At 43.3% G+C, this 18,814-nt stretch overlaps 1 protein-coding gene across 2 annotated transcripts in view; it reads right to left on the bottom strand.

Moving 5' to 3' along the window:
* Positions 1-18,814, bottom strand: part of LOC138285877 (multidrug and toxin extrusion protein 2-like) — a 445,083-nt gene that overhangs the window by 205,832 nt on the left and 220,437 nt on the right. For both annotated transcript variants that reach the window (XM_069226369.1, XM_069226368.1), the window contains 2 exons: positions 4,754-4,867; positions 4,603-4,670 (listed from right to left, as the gene is read on the bottom strand). In XM_069226369.1, the coding sequence (XP_069082470.1) occupies positions 4,603-4,670; positions 4,754-4,867 (182 nt within the window). The remainder of the gene's footprint in view (positions 1-4,602; positions 4,671-4,753; positions 4,868-18,814) is intronic.

Genomic DNA, 18,814 nt, shown 5'->3' with positions numbered 1-18,814 from the left:
GCAGAGAACCTAATGATGTAAGCATGCAGCAGACGTCACAGCACGAGCAGAGCTCATGCTGTGACAGCTGAATTACAACAACAGTAACACCTATACAACGGCATTTAATCCTACCTTGCTCTTTAAACATCTAGTAGCTTTAACGCATAAGGAAATATGTCATGTAAAAAGTGCTTAAACCGACACCACAGAGGTAAAGACACACCCTGTGCCCCCCTTTTCAAACCTTGAGCTGGTGGTCCTTGGAGAGCTGAGCGAAATCTGAATTTCAAGAAGTCAGAGAGGAGGCAGAAAGACATTAGAAGTCCTTAATTGGTAACTTGGCAAAGAGTTGCATGAAGAGAAAGTGAGGCCAGCAGGTATGTATGCTCCCAGTTAGAGCTTTAAAACGAATTTCTACACTTCTTTCTGGCATAATATGGCAGTAGACAAAGTGACCATATGCAACATTTAAGTCCACTAAAATTACTCATCAGAGCCTATTCAAACTAAATAGGATTTTAAAAGGAGAACAGCTACTCTCAGTCAGCCCGAGAAACTGGACAGTAGGTGGTTCCTGATGCCAGTGTTAGTATTTACCAGGGGCTGCAAGAAAATACCTAGTGGTCCCCTAGCAGTCTGCAGGTCATATGTGTAACAGTAATTTAAAAAACACAAATGGTGCAATCGTGTTAGTTGGCCATCAAACTAATAGAACTAAAATTCAAACAAACAGATGTCCAAGGCAAAGAATTGGCAGTAGGCTTCAAGATGTGCAGGGCGTTAAAAGCTGGATTTTATTACGTATAACGATGGGAATCATTGCTTTTATTATTTCTTGGTTTCTCTGCTGCAGGGGACGGCTGTTGACATCCACCATCATAGCAGTTATCTTCTATGAGGGTGCATAGGGAGCTCTTTGCTGCCCAGCTGCCATCGTTGATCCTATTAGTCACAGTATTGAACCCTTTGATGGTACGTCTCCATGGATTTTATTGGTATTTGTGAAATCCCCTTTTTCTGTTTAGGGCCACCTGCTTTTACAATGATCTGTTCTCCACTGACGCCAAAACCATGGAGGGAGGAACTACCAGGGCAGAGTAAAAAGAGTACTGAGGAGACAGATCTTTGATCCCTGCAGGGGTTCCTGAGAAGGCTGCAGCATGCTGGCAATACTGATGTCAAATCTTCAGGAAGTGCAAGGTGGAGGAGTCACATACTCCTTGGTGCACTACGCCTCATGTGTTGGAACAACCGCCTAAGAAAAGTGAGGCATCCAGAGAGGTTAGGGGAGCAAGGATCAGTGCTTCAAGTACTCATTTTTCTCTCTTGTGTTTGAAAGGAGACTGACGGTGTGTTTGAATAATAGGAGAAGCCTGGTTCCTGTGCTTCTGTTTATGCCAAAACTCTGCCTACTAACTACATGTTGCTCAGCCAGAACTCCTAGCCATAGTGTTTTGCAGTCTAGACGGGCCTTACCTCTAATATCACACCCTAGCTTATGGGCTAGGCCTCAGGCCACTACATTGCGGTGTGGGGAGGGGTGGTGGGAGACACATCTGCAACAGTGCCATTTCACATGTGCCGGTCAGGGCTCACTCTGCTCATCCCACACCAGATACAGTAGTGTGTGAGTCTGTTCTCTACCAATGTTTTCCTGCTGCACTACTGCTCTCCAAACCGAAACGTACCCAAATGAGCACTGGTGGAGGAAACGCACACAGAAGAATTTCACTGTTCGCATATAGGTTTTCATAAAATTACAAAATGTTGTGTCCTGGCATTAGGACTTCAGAGAGAACAGATGACAGAACAGCTACATCTTTAGGCGATTAATGAAAACTAGGGGAAAGCAGAAGAGGAGAGGGACCAAACAAAATATTGCATGGATTGGCAGGCAAGCAGGTCAAGGAGAAGCTAACAACGGATTTCTTGATTCTGAGAAGATTAGGGATAGGGCAGATGTGGTGAATAAGGTGTGTGCAAGCTGACAAGAGGAGATATAAGTACCAATGTATTTAAGACTTTGTGAAAGACATAGGCTTTCTTGAATGTGGATAACTAGGCCAATGCAACTACTTCAGATGACTGAAGACAGCCAACGACAGAAGTTCTAACAAAAGAAAGGCAGTACAGAATCAGGCAGACACCCTGCCACACACTCAGCTGCTGATCCATGACTCTCTGCCCATAAAAGCTATAAGGCTCCACAACTGTCCATACTTCATAAAGGTTGACTCCTTTAGTATCATTCCAATGTTGGCATACTATTACCTCTGTGTTTCAGCTGCCTGTGATTTTTCTTTTCTTATTTGACTTAGTTATTGAGCGAGCTCAGTTCTACTTGTGTTCTTGCCTATGGCAAATACCTGTTCATCTTGCCATATATCTAAGCACTACTACCCCTTTTTACAGCACTGTGGTAAAGACATTGACTCCAGATACTACATCCTAGATGCCAGGATGTTTGTAGGGTTTATTTTAGTTCATTTTCCATGTGCATAATCATACTAAAAATAAATTAGCCTAGAAGCATTTTTAAGTACTGGGAGAGGATTTTAGAAGAGGAAAGTGGGTTGTGATGGAGATATATTGAAGTTGAAACATTAATCTTGGAGAGTCAATATTCTGGATGCCTTATCCCAGTGGAGATTTATCAAATACCAACAAACCAATGCACCAGACATATGGCTTAGGATGCTGTGAGCAAGGACCAACAACATATCCACCTTAAAGGTAATGTCTGTTTTCAGCGAGGAATCAGTGTGCATACTTCAAGAGCATTCCTGAGCCTGTAGAGTTTATTGGTTTTGCTTACCATGTGATGGGAAGCTGAGATTATCTACCCCCATTTGCTTAAAAAGCATACAAAAGAGGTTTAAGGTCAGTCTCTGAAAAATGTTTCCTGAGGTACTGATTGACAACTTACGCACTTTGAAAGATAGAGAAGCCTTAAGGGAAGCAAATGAATGTCAAATGTCAACACTGCTTTATTAGAGGAGGTCCTTGAATGCGTGGGATTTTGAGACTGAATATGAATCAGGACTCTGTGTGCTGTATTCGAAATTCACCTTTTCATAACTTCCCTGTGGTTAAGAAAACTTCCCTAACTACAAGTCTTCTGTTGCCAGGATCAGGGCTAGTTACAGGATCCATTATTATTTTAACTCTTGGTTATTGACCGACATTATTTGTTTCATATGCCTTCGATTTCAGCTACATTTTGTTGCAAATTTTCATTTTGTAGATTCAATTGTTAATTCAGTGGGACTTTTTAAAAAAACTCAATCTACGTCTGCAACTGCTTTCCTTTACTGGCGATGTATACCCAACCTCCAAAGTTTCCCTGAGAATTTCAGAAGGATTATTATGCTACAGAAAGCATTGTGGGACTTGGGAAGGAGATCGTCTTTCAGGTGCTGCCAAGAAAAGTTTTCAAAAGGACTGAAAAAATAGAATGGCTGAATTCCAATGAGAACATTTCTCAAAAGCCATAGGCAGAACACGATTCATCAACACCCAACAAGCACTGGAACAGACACAGCTAGACAGGCATAATAATAAAACTCTTACATTTTATTCCCATGCAATATTATTTCATTTTGTTTTGTCCAAGCATTTAGCAGTAAATCAAATCATTCGAGACATATTTAAAAATACTAAACCACAATGCAGTATCAGTCTACCCTTTTGCTTCGAAACCAGCTACCACTCCAATCATAAGCAGTCTGCATCTTTAGCTTTGGCATGTACACTGCTCCATAGACTATTGGCTTTGTTCAAGTTATTCAAATACCACACACATACACACATTAAATGTATCTTTTGGCAAGACAGAGTTGGAACATTTAAAAAACGCAAATATTGTCAGGATTTAAAAAACCTTAAAAATTAATTTTAAAAAACCCAAAGGGCGCAGGGACGTTATAGTTAGGTTCGGATTTTACACACACAAAACCATATAAATTCAGCAGTTATATTTATACTCGTCTCACTATAATTTGTATCCTAAGGTAACTATAACTGCCTCCCCACCCCCACTGGACCGAGTCCAGATCCACAAAATGACGGCAGCAAACTTTTCTGTCAGGTTGTGCCCAGACAATAACTGCAGTGCTGTCAGCGTGTGGCTCCACATCTCTAGATATATATAAATAATTTTTCCTTAGTAACTCCAAAACTACTGAACAGATTTACACCAAATTACGAATAGAGATCGTTCTGGATCGGACCAAGATCTAGCTTTCTGCCACATTTTGTGTAATTCCGTCCAACAGCTCAGCTGTAGTCCTGTCTTAAACTCATTATGGGAAATGCATGAGGAAAACGTGTTTTGGCACCCCCCTTTTTCTCAGCCCCTGCTTGACGAATCACCCCAAATATTTACAGAAAACAGTTGAAGTGAGTGACAAACTTAGCAAAACAATTAGCAAAACAAAAATAAACGCACGCACCGCCCCCCACATGCTAGGCATTAGCATCATAAATGCAACATGACACATGGAAACAGGTGTGGATGATACATTTGCTAGAAAACTGCCCAGTTTCTTGTTGCCTAGTGCATCTATTTCATTAGCATTATTAAAATTTTTGTATTAAAGGGGGGAGGGGCTGCGATCTTACCATGTAGGCTGCTGTGGCCAGTTCCAGCATTATTGCTTGCGCTCCGAGCTCAGTGATACTAATAAGACCTGAAATGACAGAGGTTTATTTTTTTCAAAGAACACATTTAAAAAAATCGAATCCTTTTTTATATTGAAATATGCTAACCAACCTGCTAGAAAGCCTCCAATTTCGAAGGTCCACCACTCAATGCACACCATGAGCATGCTTGGAATAGCCAGTCGTATAAAGGAACCCCATTCTTGAAGACAATCAGTTGACCACCCTAAAAATAGGAGTAATAAAGTAATAAAATATAAAGTAATATAACGGTGTATAGCTGAAAATATTCCAGTTTACATTACAGAATTTATTAGCGATCAGGGAGTAGAAAGGAGTAGAAAGAAAATACTACTTTTAAGATTTTGTGCAATCTATTTTTTCATCAAACTTGAAACTGCAAAAAAAAAACTAGCAACATGTGTCTTTATCTATGTACATCACAGAAATAGCAGCACTTTTATTTTCAAAACTAAAGTATGTACCAGGTTATTCCATCTACCATTAAAAGAAAGGAAAATGTTACTTACCCAGCAAGCATCTCTTCGTGGCATAAAGGGTTGTGAGTCACATGTTCTGCATACTCCTCCCATCTAGTGTTTGGTTCCGAGTGTTGCAAGTCGTCTTTCTTCGAAGAGGCATTTTCGAGTCAGGGGATTGAGGGACTCCTTCTCGGTGATACTACGCATGGGCATCAACTCCTTTGTTAGATTGTTTTTTGTGCAGGCGGGTGAGAAATTAGTGCAGAGGAAGTATAGAGAAAGAGATGTCCATGCAAATGTAACTACATATGTATATCTCTATACAAGTATAAAGTAACTGAAATGGCCACAGACATCCAGGAAGGAGGCAGGTGAATCTACAGCACTAAAAACCATGAACAGATGCTCACTGCATAAGTAACATTTTCTGTTCTATGGCATGTGTGGCTGTAGGTACACAGCCTCTGCACAGACTATAAAGCAGTCCCTCCATAGAAGTGGTGGCTAGGCTGTGGGAGTCGCAGTGGACTGGAAAAATGTTTGTAGCACTGCTTGAGCTACCTTGGCCTCCTAGTATGTCCACACAACAACATTTTGTAAATGTATGTGGTGTAGACCATGTAGGTGCCTTACAAATGCCGGCTATATGTATGTTTCCGAGGAAAGCCATAGTGGATCTTTTTTTCGTAGTAGAGTGCACCCTAGAAGTGACAGGTAGTTGTCTCTCTACTTTAGCATAACAAGTGTGTATACATTTTATCAACCTTCTAGCAATGCTATTTTTGGGTATTGGGTTGGCCTTGTGAGGTAGTGAAAAAGCTACAAAGAGCTGTATGTTTTTTCTAAAGTCTTTAGTTCGGTCAATGTAAAACATGAATGCAAGTTTGACCTCTGAAGTCTGGAGGGCTCTTTCTGCAACTAAGTCAGGCTGCTGAAAGAAGCAGGTAGTTCAATGAATTGGTTGATATGGAATTGGGAAACCACTTTAGGAAGGAAATTCGGATTTGTTAGAAGGATCACATTGTCTCTATGAATCTGGAAGAAAGGTTTTTCCAAGGTTAGGGCCTGGAGCTCACTAACATGTTTGAATGATAAGATAGCAACTAAGAACGCCACTTTCCAAGAGAGGTACTGAAGGAAACATGAATGAAGTGACTCAAAAGGAGGGATCATGAGCCTGGTAAGCACAATACTGAGGTTCCAAGATGGTGCAGGAGGCACTGTGGGTAGAATAATCCTTTTAAGGCCTCCCATACATACAAGGATGTATGTTGTCTGTTCTGTAAATTTGCAGCTATTGCTGTGAGATGTAAGCAAATGGAAGTGTAAGCTAGATTTGCTTTTTGTAAACGGAGCAAATAATAATGTCTTGAATAGTAGCTTTAATGGGATTAATGTTTGGGCTGGCAGATGCATACAAAATGTTTCCACTTTGCAGCATGAAAAACGGCTTTGGTTGTGGGTTTACAAGCTTCCCGGAGAATGTCCATACATTCTACAGGCAATTCTAAGCAGCCAAACTCTATGACTTCAGGATCCATAATGCAGGATTGAGTGACTTGGGGTCTATATGTCTGATTTGTACTTGATTTTCAATGAGAAGCTCAAGCCTGTTGGGGAGCTTCTTGTGGGGAACGACTAAGAGGTCCAGAAGTGTGGTGAACCTTGGCTGACGTGCTCAAGTTGGAGCTACAAGGGCCATGGTGTGAGATGTCTGCCTGTTCCTCAGAACCAAAAATGGAATGAGAAGTAGAAGTGGAAAAGTGTAAGGAAATACCATTGACCAGTTCATCCATAGAGTGCTGGCCTTGGATAGAGAGCGGGGATATTTGGAGGGGAAGCCTGGGTATTTTACCTTTTCTGCTGTGGCGAAAAGGTCTGAGGAGTTCCCCATTTTAGGAAGTATTTTTGAAGGACTTGCGGGTAGATTTTCCATTTGTGGACTTGTTGCTGCATCCTGCTGAGCAGGTATGAAAAGTCATTGTCCATTCCTGGGAGACACTCTGCCACCAGGTGAAGGTGGTACTGGAGAGCCCACTTCCATATTGTATGGGAGAGTTGTGACAATTGGGACAACCATGTCCCCTTTGTTTCTGTAGGTAATACATGGCTGCCATGTTGTCCATGCGGACTAAGACAACCTTGTGAGAGAGGTGATGAATAAATGCTTTCAGGGCTAGAAACACTGCCTGAAGCTAGGGATGGTTGATATGTAGGGATTGTTGCAGAAGATCCCAAAGGCCCTGTACTCTGAGGTCTTGAAGATGAGCACCCCAACCCGTTAGTGATGCAACTGCGGTCAGAATGACCTGAGGAACAGGGTCCAGAAAAGGCTGCCCTTTCAACATGTTGGTGGTGTTCCACCATTGCAGAAAGCGGCGAGTATGGTGGTATAACAACACCAGATCAGACAGGTGACCCTGTGACTAAGACCACCGATGAAACAGACACTGTTGTAAGGGACGCATGTGGAGTCTGGCATGTGGAACAATGGCAATGCAAGAGGCCATCACCCCCAACAGGCGCTTGTCTGTATGTTCAATTCTCCTTAAACTGGGGGAGAAGAGACAGAAAACTCTGAATCCAAGACAGACTGGGGTATGCTAGTCCCAACTCTGCATTGAGAATAGCTCCTAAATAGGGCTGTATCTGAATAGGTTACATATGGGATTTGACAAAGTGGAGTGTGAATCCCAGTTTGTAGAAGCAGGTACACTCTCATCTGAGTGCAATACTGGCACTGTGGTAGTGTGCTGGCCTTGAAGAGCCAGTCATCTAAGGGAATACATGTATGTTTTGACTTCCGAGGTGTGTTGTGACTACTGCTAAGCACTTTGTGAAGACCCTGGGAGCAGTTGTAACTCGGAAGAGCAGAACTCTGAACTGGTAGTGTTTGCTTGCAACTATGAATCTTAGGTATTTTCGATGTGCTGGGTGAATGGAGATATGGAAGTAGGCATCCTTAGATCTAGGGCTGTCATAATGTCACCTTGTTGTAGATGTAGAATAACATCTTAAAGAATAAACATATGTAAGTGTTCTGAGAGAATGTTGTGGTTTAATGGTGGGAGGTCTAGAATAGGCCTGAAAGAGCAGTCCTTTTTTGGAATGAGCAAGTATAAGGAGTATATTCCTGATCCCTGGTATTGTAAGGGGACAGGCTCGATGGCCCCACTAAGAAGGGACTGAGCTTCTTGTTTGAAAAGGGTGAGGTGCTCGTGGGATAGTCTGAGTGCAAGGGGGAATATCCAGAGGAGTGGTAATGAGCTCCAGACAGTAACCATGTTGGATAATGGAAAGGACCCATTGGTCTGTAGTGATGTTAACCCATTCTGTATGAAAATGTTGAAGTTGTCGCTCAACAGGTGTGGATTGGGGAGGGCGGGGGGCAGGGGGCCAGAAGACATAGGTAGTCACTGTTTTGATATGGAGGTAGAGACTCGAGTAGCGCTGCTCTTTCCTCTGCCTCACTTGCTATTGCCTCTATAGGCTCCCATGAACAAAATCCCTAGAATATAAGGCTGAAGGCGGTCTGGAGTGTAAGATAGACTCCGCTGAGGTTGTAGATTTGTAACCACCTCTGAATGTGGGGCAACGAAAAGTGTCCCTTTGTGAGGGGGACTGAAAAGCACCCATGGGTTTTGCGGTGTCTGCATCTTTCTTCAGCTACTCAAGGGTAAAGTCCACTTGAGGGCCAAAAAGGTGCTTCTTGTCGAAGGACATATTAAGCACCTCTGGTTTGAACCCAGAGCATCGAAGCCATGTGTGCCTCCTTATTAAAACACTAGTGTTAATACCACGTCCAGCTCAGTCTCCAGCATCTAGGGCACAGCGGAGGGAGTTGTTTGTGATTGTTTGCCCCTCTGCAACAATCTGCTGCCCTATTTTGCAGTGCTCATCTGGGCAAATCGAAGAAGCTCCTCCATCTCATCCCAGTGGGCCTGGTCGCATCTGGCTAGCAAGGCCTATGAATTGGCAGTAGGCCAATGACTGGCTAACTGTGCAGCCAACTCTTGTCAGCAGCATCCAGATTTTTACACTCCTTGTCTGGAGGAGAAGAGTACCCCGAGGCCTAACTATTGGCCCGTTCCAAGCAGTGGTGGCCAACATAGAGTCTGTATAGAGTGTGAGGTAACCTGGAATCTAATGTACAGCGGGTCAGAGGAAGCAGGCTTATATTTCTTGTCTACTCTAGGGGTGAAAACCCTAGAGCAGACAGGTTCTTTGAAAAATTTTGTCTGTGTGACGACGCACGCTAGGAAGCATGGGGAGAAACTGCAAATTCCAATATATGGATGCAAGGGTATCGAACAGAAAGTCCTGCTTGAAGGGGTTCCTGTGCAGCTTAACATTATGCAAGGTGGCTGGCCGAGCTACTACCTGCTGGTAGGATGTATTATCCTCTGGTGTGGACGGTCATCTGGGATACAAATCTGGGTCAGTACTTAACATGGGATCAGGGTCATGTGTGTCCAGGGAATCTGGGTCCTGTTGTGTCCCAACCATATAAACAGGGGAACCCTTAGATGTCTGATCTCCTGCAGTAGGTGAAGCAGATGAAGGAGGAGGGGAGGGAGGTGGAGGAGAAGCAGGGAGTGGAGGAGGTGGAAAGGGGGATCAGGAGGAGGAAGAAAAGGCTTGTGAGGTGTGCTGGTAGCCTTATCCTTGGTGCCCTTCTTTGGAGGTGGAGAAGTGTCCAAAGCCTCTTGGGAAGACAGTTTCCTCTTCAACATAACAAGGGGGAAGCAATAACGTGCCCTGTTCCCTCCTGGATATAGAGGCGGTGCTGTCGAGGGTCCATCGTCTGCAAAACAGGTTCAAAAGGTGATAACATTGCTGAACACTGGCTGGTGTCTTTCTGCTCCGAAGGTGCTGGCTCCCTTGTTTTCGGCACCCACGTTTTCAGTCATGTCCTTTTGTTAGAACCGAAGCAGAGGTGGAAGCTGGCCGGCTCAGAGCCAAAGTACTCAGTGGTGAAGTCTGGATCGTGATGGCAGCGTTATCTCAGACAGAGGAGCTGGAGGTCGATGCCGAAGACGGTGTTTTGGTCTTCACTATTTTTGGAGCTGAGCTGGAGGGCGGGGCAGCCAAAGCAGTTTTTCAGAGACGCCCATGGCCTGGTGGCAGTGGTGCTCCAGCGACCTCTGTAAGGGGCCTTTTAGTAGTCTTAGGGTGGACGGGAGGGGCCACCATACTAACGGGTTGCGCTGATGTCACCTCATGGCTTTCGATATTTGACTGGACGTCAGAGTCAGGGGTCTCGATAGAGAAGGCCTCCTTTTGTTCCACCGCCTCCTGGGCATACTCCTCCCCAAAGATTTCCGGAGTCTTGTGCATCATTTCCAGTCATCGAGCTCTTCGGTCCTGAAGGGTTTTCTTCGACCGGAAGGATTTGTAGGTGTCGCAAGTAGCTTCTTGGTGGTCGGGGACAGGCACAGGTTGCACACCAGATGCTGGTCAGTGAGAGGAACTTTTGCGTGGCACAGAGGGCAGAAATGAAATGGCATCCATTCTATCAGCACAGCATACTGGTCGGTGCCGCGTGGTGGGGGTGCGGTTGGTGTTTGGACCGATAGGTTGAGAAGAGCATGAAGATGAAAATACGCAATTGAGAAACAATACCGTCGATAAGGAAGAAGAAAGAGAGGTTTTGAACAAGAGCGAGTCAAAAGATAGAGCAAAGACATGTTCAAACCAGACGGCGGAGAGAAAACAATCTAACAAAGGAGTTGATGCCCATGCGCATTGTATCCGAAAAGGACTAGATGGCAGGAGTATGCAAAGCAAGTGTATCTACAGCCACACATGCCATTAAATGAACACACACACACATATTCACTTAAAAAACAAGGGTTGCAGGGACGTTATAGTTAGGCTCACAATTTAAACGTACACAACCATAGAAATTCACCTACTATAGCTAGAGTTATTTCAAGTAGCTATAACTCATGCCCCAAGGTAACTAACTATAAATTGCGTCCCTGCCATGCACAGTTTTTTCTAGATTTGTTTTTACTGCAAATATTACATTGATATTGTCAAAGATGTTATAAAAAAATGTTACGAGTGCTGTAATTTGTGGGGTAATTAGCAGTGCGAGTTATAGTTACCTTAGGGCATGACATATAGTTACTTCAGATAACACTAACTATAACTGGTGAATTTCCATGGTTTTGTACGTTCAAAATGTGAGCCTAACTATAACATCCCTGTAACCTTTTTTTTGTTGAATTTTAAAGTTTTTGTTTTTTTTTTATTCTATTTCCTAAATATAAAGTCCCTGTAACCTTTCTGTTTTTTCAGTGACTGTCTATGCTGTTTTTAGCATAATTGTATTTACTCCAAGTTAATTCAACCACCGCTGCACATGGCTCGAGGCCAACCCCCTATAACCACCCAACCCCACGTAGCGTACGCAGTGTTGGGTCTCAGCAGCAGTTGACAACAATGAACCCACTTGTCACAGTCATTACACAAGTTATTGCAATTGAATAAGGAAAGGATGCAAACACGTCCATCAAGCATTACAGATAACTTTTCAAGTTGGAAAGGCAGAGAAAACACACTTCCTTTTGCTTGGTCATGCGCACAAAGTTAGGCTGATTAGTACTATACAGAAGTGGAGCTGCAACTTAGGCACCTGCTTTGTTTGTATCTAGGTGCTTGCCCCTGAGGTTTAATTTCTGTAAAATTAGCATTGTGCCAGAATGAATACTGCCATTTATGTCTCTACGAGGGGGGCCACACAGCCCCCTCCAACGTGAGGAGCCCCGGGGGAGGGGGGGTGTGAGGAGGGGTTGGAGGGGGCCCCCCTACATTCATTAAAAATCTTTTGCCTCAGGGAGGTGAAGGTCCCCAGGGAGGGGGAGGCTAGGGGTAATTACAGGGGCGTGGGTCCCCATATTTATTTAAGAAGCTTTGCCCCGGGGGTGCGGTCCCCTGGGCTTTCATAAACTCTAGGAGGGGAGGGGGGAATGGGGATGGGGGTCAGGGCATGCACACCCTATTTTTTTGTGTTGTTTTTGCTATGCCCCCAAGAACTGGCCCACCTGGAGCCAAATAAAAATAAGAGTGCAAGACTGTGCAATTAAAAAAAGAAGAAAAAAAAAATCACAGCAAAATTTGCTGATTTGTCTCGATTTGTGCAGTGATTTAAAATAAATACTTGTAAGCCTTGGGAGGTCCCTAGAGGACGCCTGCATCAAGGCTAGTGGCATAGGATAATGGTACTGTGTGCCCTTTTTTATTTCCTTTAACTTGAGACTTAGCTGAAGCAGAGTCTCAAAATTGCGGCCAACACTTCCTGGTTGAAGTGCTGGCAGCCAATCAGATCTCTGCACTAGATCAGGAGTATTTGTGAAGCGTTTGAGCCTCTAGATGTAAAAGTTTTCTTTTCTTTTAATGTTTCAGAAACAACTGATCTGATTTACCCTAAATAACTAAAAGCATTCTTTCTGGACCAAGATGTACCTTTCCGCCAAATTTGCTTTAATTCCCTCCAGCAGTTCAGGTTGTTGTAGAGCCTAAAATCCCTATGGAATTAAAATAGGAAATGCACTTTTTTTGACCCACACCCTTTTTCTGGGTCCCCGCTGGACGGATCACCTTGAAACTTCCCATGCACAACAAGCTTCTCTGGCACACATTTTTTGAGACTATTTTGTGAAGATTCTTCAACCGGCGCCAAAGATATAGGCAGTCGCCAGTAGGTAGTTATAGCTAGAACCTAGTTTCCATAGAAAAAGTGTTTTTTGTTTTGGTAGTAACTTTGGCTCAGTTTGATAAATCTTCAGGAAAATTTCATAACTAGTATGAATGTCAGATCAGATGCTGTGTTGAACATTTCCGGGTGCTTTGTCAAGGAGGGGATGAGAAAAAGGAAGGAGAGGGTCCTAAAACGCTTTTTTCCCTACGCAATATCCTATAGTGACTTGGAGCACAACTACAGCCCAAAATACTGGACGGAATTACACCAAATTTGGCAGGAAGGTGGCTTTTACTCCAGAAAGAGCCCTATTTGTTATTTGGTGTAAATCTGTTCGTAGTTTTTGAAATAGTAAAGGAAAAAGAAATATAGATATGTAGGGATGCAGAATCTTTGCGGATCCGACAGTACCATGCTGATATCTGATTGGCTACCAACACTTCAACCAGGAAATTTTGGCAGCCATTTTGGGACTCTGACTCCGCAGAGTACCCCCCCAAAAAACTTAAAAATAATGAAGAGGGCAGAGTAGAGATACCCTGATCCCCTAGACCTGGTGCTGGGGTTCACCACAGGGGGCCAAAAATGTTTTTTGCCAATTTTTATGTGAACTAGTGGAGAATCCGTGGCAAAATTAGAAAAAAGCGCTGTCTCCCATGCATGGTTTTCTTTAAACCATCAGGTGGGCCAGGTTCTGGGGCCATGCCAGTTTGTACTAATCTGGGAGGGGGTGCATGTGCCACCCCTCCCCCCCATACTTGAGGTAGCCCCAGAAAACACCAGCTCCCCGATGCCTTAACATTACATAGAAAGGGGGCCTTGCGGACCCCCGCTCCATTGGTTCTGAAGAGCCCCAGGGACCACCTCCTCTCCGAATCCATAAATATAAAAGGAAGGTGGAAGGTGTGTCCCTCCCAGGCCATTTTTGGCACCAGGGACCAACACCTCCCCAGAGCTTGTCCTGAAGAAGAAAAGAGGGGGCTTTTCCGTCCCCTCCAGGAGCCATTATTGACCCTGCAGACCGCCACCCTCCAGGGCTGGCTCCCTATCTCCCGAAGTGCTCACCCTTGGGAGACAGCAGTTTGCTTTCGCATGGCGGGAGATATGACAGCTCCTGCCAAGCAAGAAGAAACTAAGTCCGCTCCCATTGGGCGGGAGCAGGAAAACTGCTCCTGCTCGCTGGGAATGGATTCTGTATCTGTTTTCCTGCTCGCTGCCTAGCGGACAGGAAAACAGAAGAAAGGATTGCTACTGCATGCAGGGAGGAGCAGTTTTAGCTGCTTGTTGCGTGCGGGAGCAACGCCGGCTCCAGCTAGAGGCAGGGAACCGGCAGGGGCCGCAGGGGCCTTGAGGGTGCCCAGAAGACTTTGGGCACCTGCCCAAGTGAAAGCAAGTGTGTTTTTTCACTGCAGTGCCAACTTGAAAAGTTATCTCAAACCCTTGATGAGCTCTGTTTGCATCATAGCTCTTTCGAGCGCAATATGTTATGAAGTGTCTTGATGAGGGGGTTCTTTCTTGTCATCTCCTTTCTTGTCATCTCCTGTTGAGACCAGAGCTTGTCGTTCTCCCTTATACCGTATACAAAATGACCTTGAAGCCCGCCTGTTTGGCCCCAACACATGTAAGTCAGTAATATGCAACTTCTTCCAGCCTTTTTCTAGGATGATGGACAGCTTGCCAAAATGCCCCGCTGATGCCAGAGGTGCATTTTTAATACAGAGGAATAACAGGACATATCCACCAAATAAAGATGCAGCTATCAGATTTCCAAAATTACATACTCACAAGGTCACTGGCGACATTACCCAGGGGTTCTTTATGCAGCTGTAGTGTGGAATACGCACTATACATTTACCCAAAGAGGTAGCACTTACTAATTTGTCAGTAGAAAGTGCTCCAGTTGAGTAGACATTTTGCACAAAACTGTGGCCTCTTCCTAGATAAATAAGCATGTCAGAATGCATTCTGCCAATGATGCATATTTCACAGAAATTAAACCTCAAACCCCCCACCTCAGAAAGCTTGTGGGGGCTGGCCGCAGACCAGGCCCTGTGGCCAACCCATGCCATGCGGCCAACCCATGCCATGCATGGCTGAAGGCCATGTGTGCACAGGTTTGAATGCCTATGCGGGTGGCCGCAGGGCCTGTAGCAAGCCAGGCCCTGCGGCAAACTCCCGCCTCACACGGCCAAAGGATGTATGTGGCGTGGGGATGGATGCCTAAGGTGGGGTGGCAACAGGGCTTAGCAACATGCTGCGTTAAAAAACACAGACATTTACTGAAAATCACAAAGGTTACAAGGACGTTATACTTAGGAATTAGTATAAATCCTTAGAATTTCACCTAAAAAAATAAAAAAAATAAAAAATCGAAAGTTACAGGGTGAATTCAGCAGTTGCAGTGAGTTATTTTAAGTAACTATAACTTGTGCCCCAAGGTTACTATAACTCCGCCCTCCCCTTGCACAGCTAACTACCCCACATATTACATCATTCATGATATCTTCTATAGCATCATTGATATTATCACGGCAACATGTGCAATAAAATTATTGATGCGAAAACTGCATGGCGGGAGTGCGAGTTATAGTTACCTTTGGGCAGGAGTTATAGTTACTTGAAATAACCAACTGTAACAGCTGAATTTCTATGTCTTTGTGTGTGTAAATTCAAAACATAACTGTAAAGTCCCTGTAACCTTTGTGTTTTTCAGTAAATATATACACATGTTGCATGGGTTTTATTTATTTTACTGTGTTATGTTCACGAAAACAAACTATATTTTTTTTCCTTCCCCAAAATGATGTGCTCACTCTATTCCAAATACCTGTGTGCTGTGGTTACTTTATCTGCTGGAACATTTTCTCTGCAGAATGTTTCAATTTCTAAGTAATTACTTTAAGAACTGCTCTTTGAGAAGTTTAACATTTTCAAATTCTTTCTTTCAATGGGGAGTATTACAATTCCGTTCAATGCAAAAATCTGAGGAATTAACAATTCTACATTTTCTAAGGCCTACATGATAAAGTGAAAACCACAGACCCTAAACTGTCTGTATTTCACATCTTATTTCACCCCTCAAATGGATAATCTTAAAAAACGTTAAACACATTTGGAGATCAGGGCAGAAGAGTTCTCCCGCAATTAAAATCTTCCACGGGGATTTTACTCTGCTTCTGTTCTGTCTTGCTGTTCCTTTTTAATGTTCATGGATCAAATATGCTTAACACCAACACGTGTGAAAGGCTCTATCATTGGCCTTTTAATTGACACAAAAATAAACTATAATTATAGAACCACCAATATTTGTTGATTTTTCAGCCCACTTTCTTGTTCGTTTCACTCTCCTTTTCGCTGAACCCTTAACAATTCGATCACCCAAAAAAAAACAAGATATGGGTCACAGACAAGGGCTTTAACATGTCTACTCTGATAACCAAAACAAAACCGCCACCCCAGAAGAGCTAGAGATTAACTTCCTGACACATCAATTAACTTGCTCATAGATCAATGCACCAAAGTCATCCGTGAGATCATACGTGAAGTGACCTGTGCCAAAAACTAAAAGACTTAAGAAGGGTGCCAGTGATACCTAAAACAACAAAATTAAGAGAGAAAAAGTATTTAGGCCATATAAAATGTCTTCTCTGGCATCAAATGCCATTCTTGAAGAACCTTGACATTATATGCAACAAATGCATAAAAAGTATTAAAAAGTATTAAAAACACAGATTTAAAGCCCAGTCGCGTAGGTTCTCATTATGCAGTGAGACTATTGGATTTGGGAGACAGGATCACATGGATTGTGGGTAGTAAGTATAATTCCACACCACATAATGCCTGTTGGCCTAATCCGGGTTCTCCGGTTGACTAGCAGCGCCTCATCTCTGGCCGAGATGATTGGGGCAACCGGCCGCATGACGAGAAAGACTCCTAACGGGAATCGTGGTCGATTAGATCCCATCTCTTTCTCCCAATTACCAAAAGTCTCATATAGGCAAAGACAACAGAGGCAGAATATAGTTCAATAAGGATTTATTGAAGTAACTGCATCTCAGATAAAAAGGCATGTATAGCAATAACTAGCATGATAATGTATAGCAATAACTAGCATGATAAAACACAATAAAAAGAAACAGGTGACTAACACAGTAAAACACAAGAACAGTCCTACCATACTGTTACTAGGAGTGATATATATTTATCCTACCTACACTATGTTTGAGCACAGCCTACTAAGCCTTATCTGCCCTTTAGGTCCACCCCAGGCATGGTCATGTGGCTGGAATCTCCCTCTAACGTGTCTGGGACAAAGGGGTGTTTTTATAATAAAACAGCTGACATTGTAAGAAATGGTCCCCACGTATGAGTATGTGCTTTTTCTGTGAATGTTGGAGACACAGCATACTACATTTGTCAGCAACCCTATCTCACTGTAGCCTTGGAGAATGCACAAATTGAAATAAATGTCCTAAGAACGTGATACATCCCAAGGCAAAAGTGCAATGAGATAAAGAAAATAAAACAGCACCACAAATGTGGCTATTGCTAGAAAAATAAAGCAATGCTGAATAAAATGTTACAGAATTAAGGTGCACAGCGGCAGGCTTAGTTAGATAAAACAACATGTGTAAAACATCGCTAAAATGGCTATACAACAGTCCAGGTTGCATTTTTCAGAATGGAGACAAACTCAGCAAAATGCATTTTTTTTTTAAACAGACAACAAAGTCTTCTGATCAATCCCAAGGTCAGAAACCCCAAAGAGATGTGTACATTCCTCTCACAACAAAGGAAGGAAAATCATGCTCTAAAGCAACAGATAAGGACGTCAGCACCTCTGTCGCTCTGTGTTGGAAAAACCCATTTAACACCTCTGTGGCAAAATAAGCATTCTCTGTATGTCTGAAAATAGAATAAACTTCCTCATTGTTAAAGCCTGGAGCAGACAAAGAACACCTGAATAGTTTCTCTCTGTGAAGATCTAAAACACTTGAAGAATTTCCATCCTGTATCAAATCTTATCTTCAAGGCCGAAGTCCCTGAAAGCTGTATGGCAGGGCAGCTGAAACAGTTCAAGGTTGACAATAACCGTAGAAATGATTTTCAAACAAGTTTATGGTCAGACTGCACATACTAGTTAAAGGAGATTCATGTAAAAAAAAAAAAAAAAAAGGTAATGGAAATCTCGCCTGGCGCTAAACTCTCAGTTCACTGGTTACCTTCCACTGGCAGAGCTTCATGCATTCAGCAATCACATATAACAGATTATCTGAGAGACAATATAAAGTACTTGAACTGTGAATATTTTATAGAAATTTCAAGAAGTGCCTTTTTATTGTCACCGCTGACTGTTCAATTTGGCACGATTCATCATGTGATGATCACTTTATTAACGGATAAAGAAAGCCTACAAATCTCCCGCTCATTTGCCTTAAAGTAAAACATGTCCCTCTTTACAAGGCATTTTCTTTAGTAAAGATCGTTTTTACGAAAGATAGATTTAGTTTTAGGTAGGACAGGTGATATTTTATCGAGAAAGACGTTTATCTATGATGAGTTATACAGAAATCCAGAGTTCAATCCCCTAAGGTTTGTAGTTATTTTAATTTCATCATAATGAATTCATTTTGGCGGCAGCAGGCATAGCCCACATGGCTTGCTGCTAGTGTTCGTTCGTTAATCAACCCCCACTCACACACACACACAACGTGCGCACACAGTAGCAGCACCAGCAGTGGCACAGAGCAAGGCTGGGGAGCGGAGAGTGCCAAGTGGCATGTAGGTGCGGGACAAACTGATATCGGCTGTCTCTGGGAAACCTTCAGAACCTTTGGGACCCCCAGTGCAGAAATGGCGTAAAAGCTGGAAGCCATACCATAGCACAGAATTTCAGAAGGTGCAGGATGTGGAGGGAGTAGCGGGTGCACCGATGCCCGCAAACTTCAGCAATGACCGTGCTTAACGTCCCAGCTGAGGCGGAGTA

Source organism: Pleurodeles waltl, chromosome 3_1, assembly GCF_031143425.1.
Source record: "Pleurodeles waltl isolate 20211129_DDA chromosome 3_1, aPleWal1.hap1.20221129, whole genome shotgun sequence".
NCBI lineage: Eukaryota > Metazoa > Chordata > Amphibia > Caudata > Salamandridae > Pleurodeles > Pleurodeles waltl.
The sequence above is the reverse complement of the archived record's forward strand: the minus strand, read 5'-3'. Positions and strand labels throughout refer to the sequence as shown.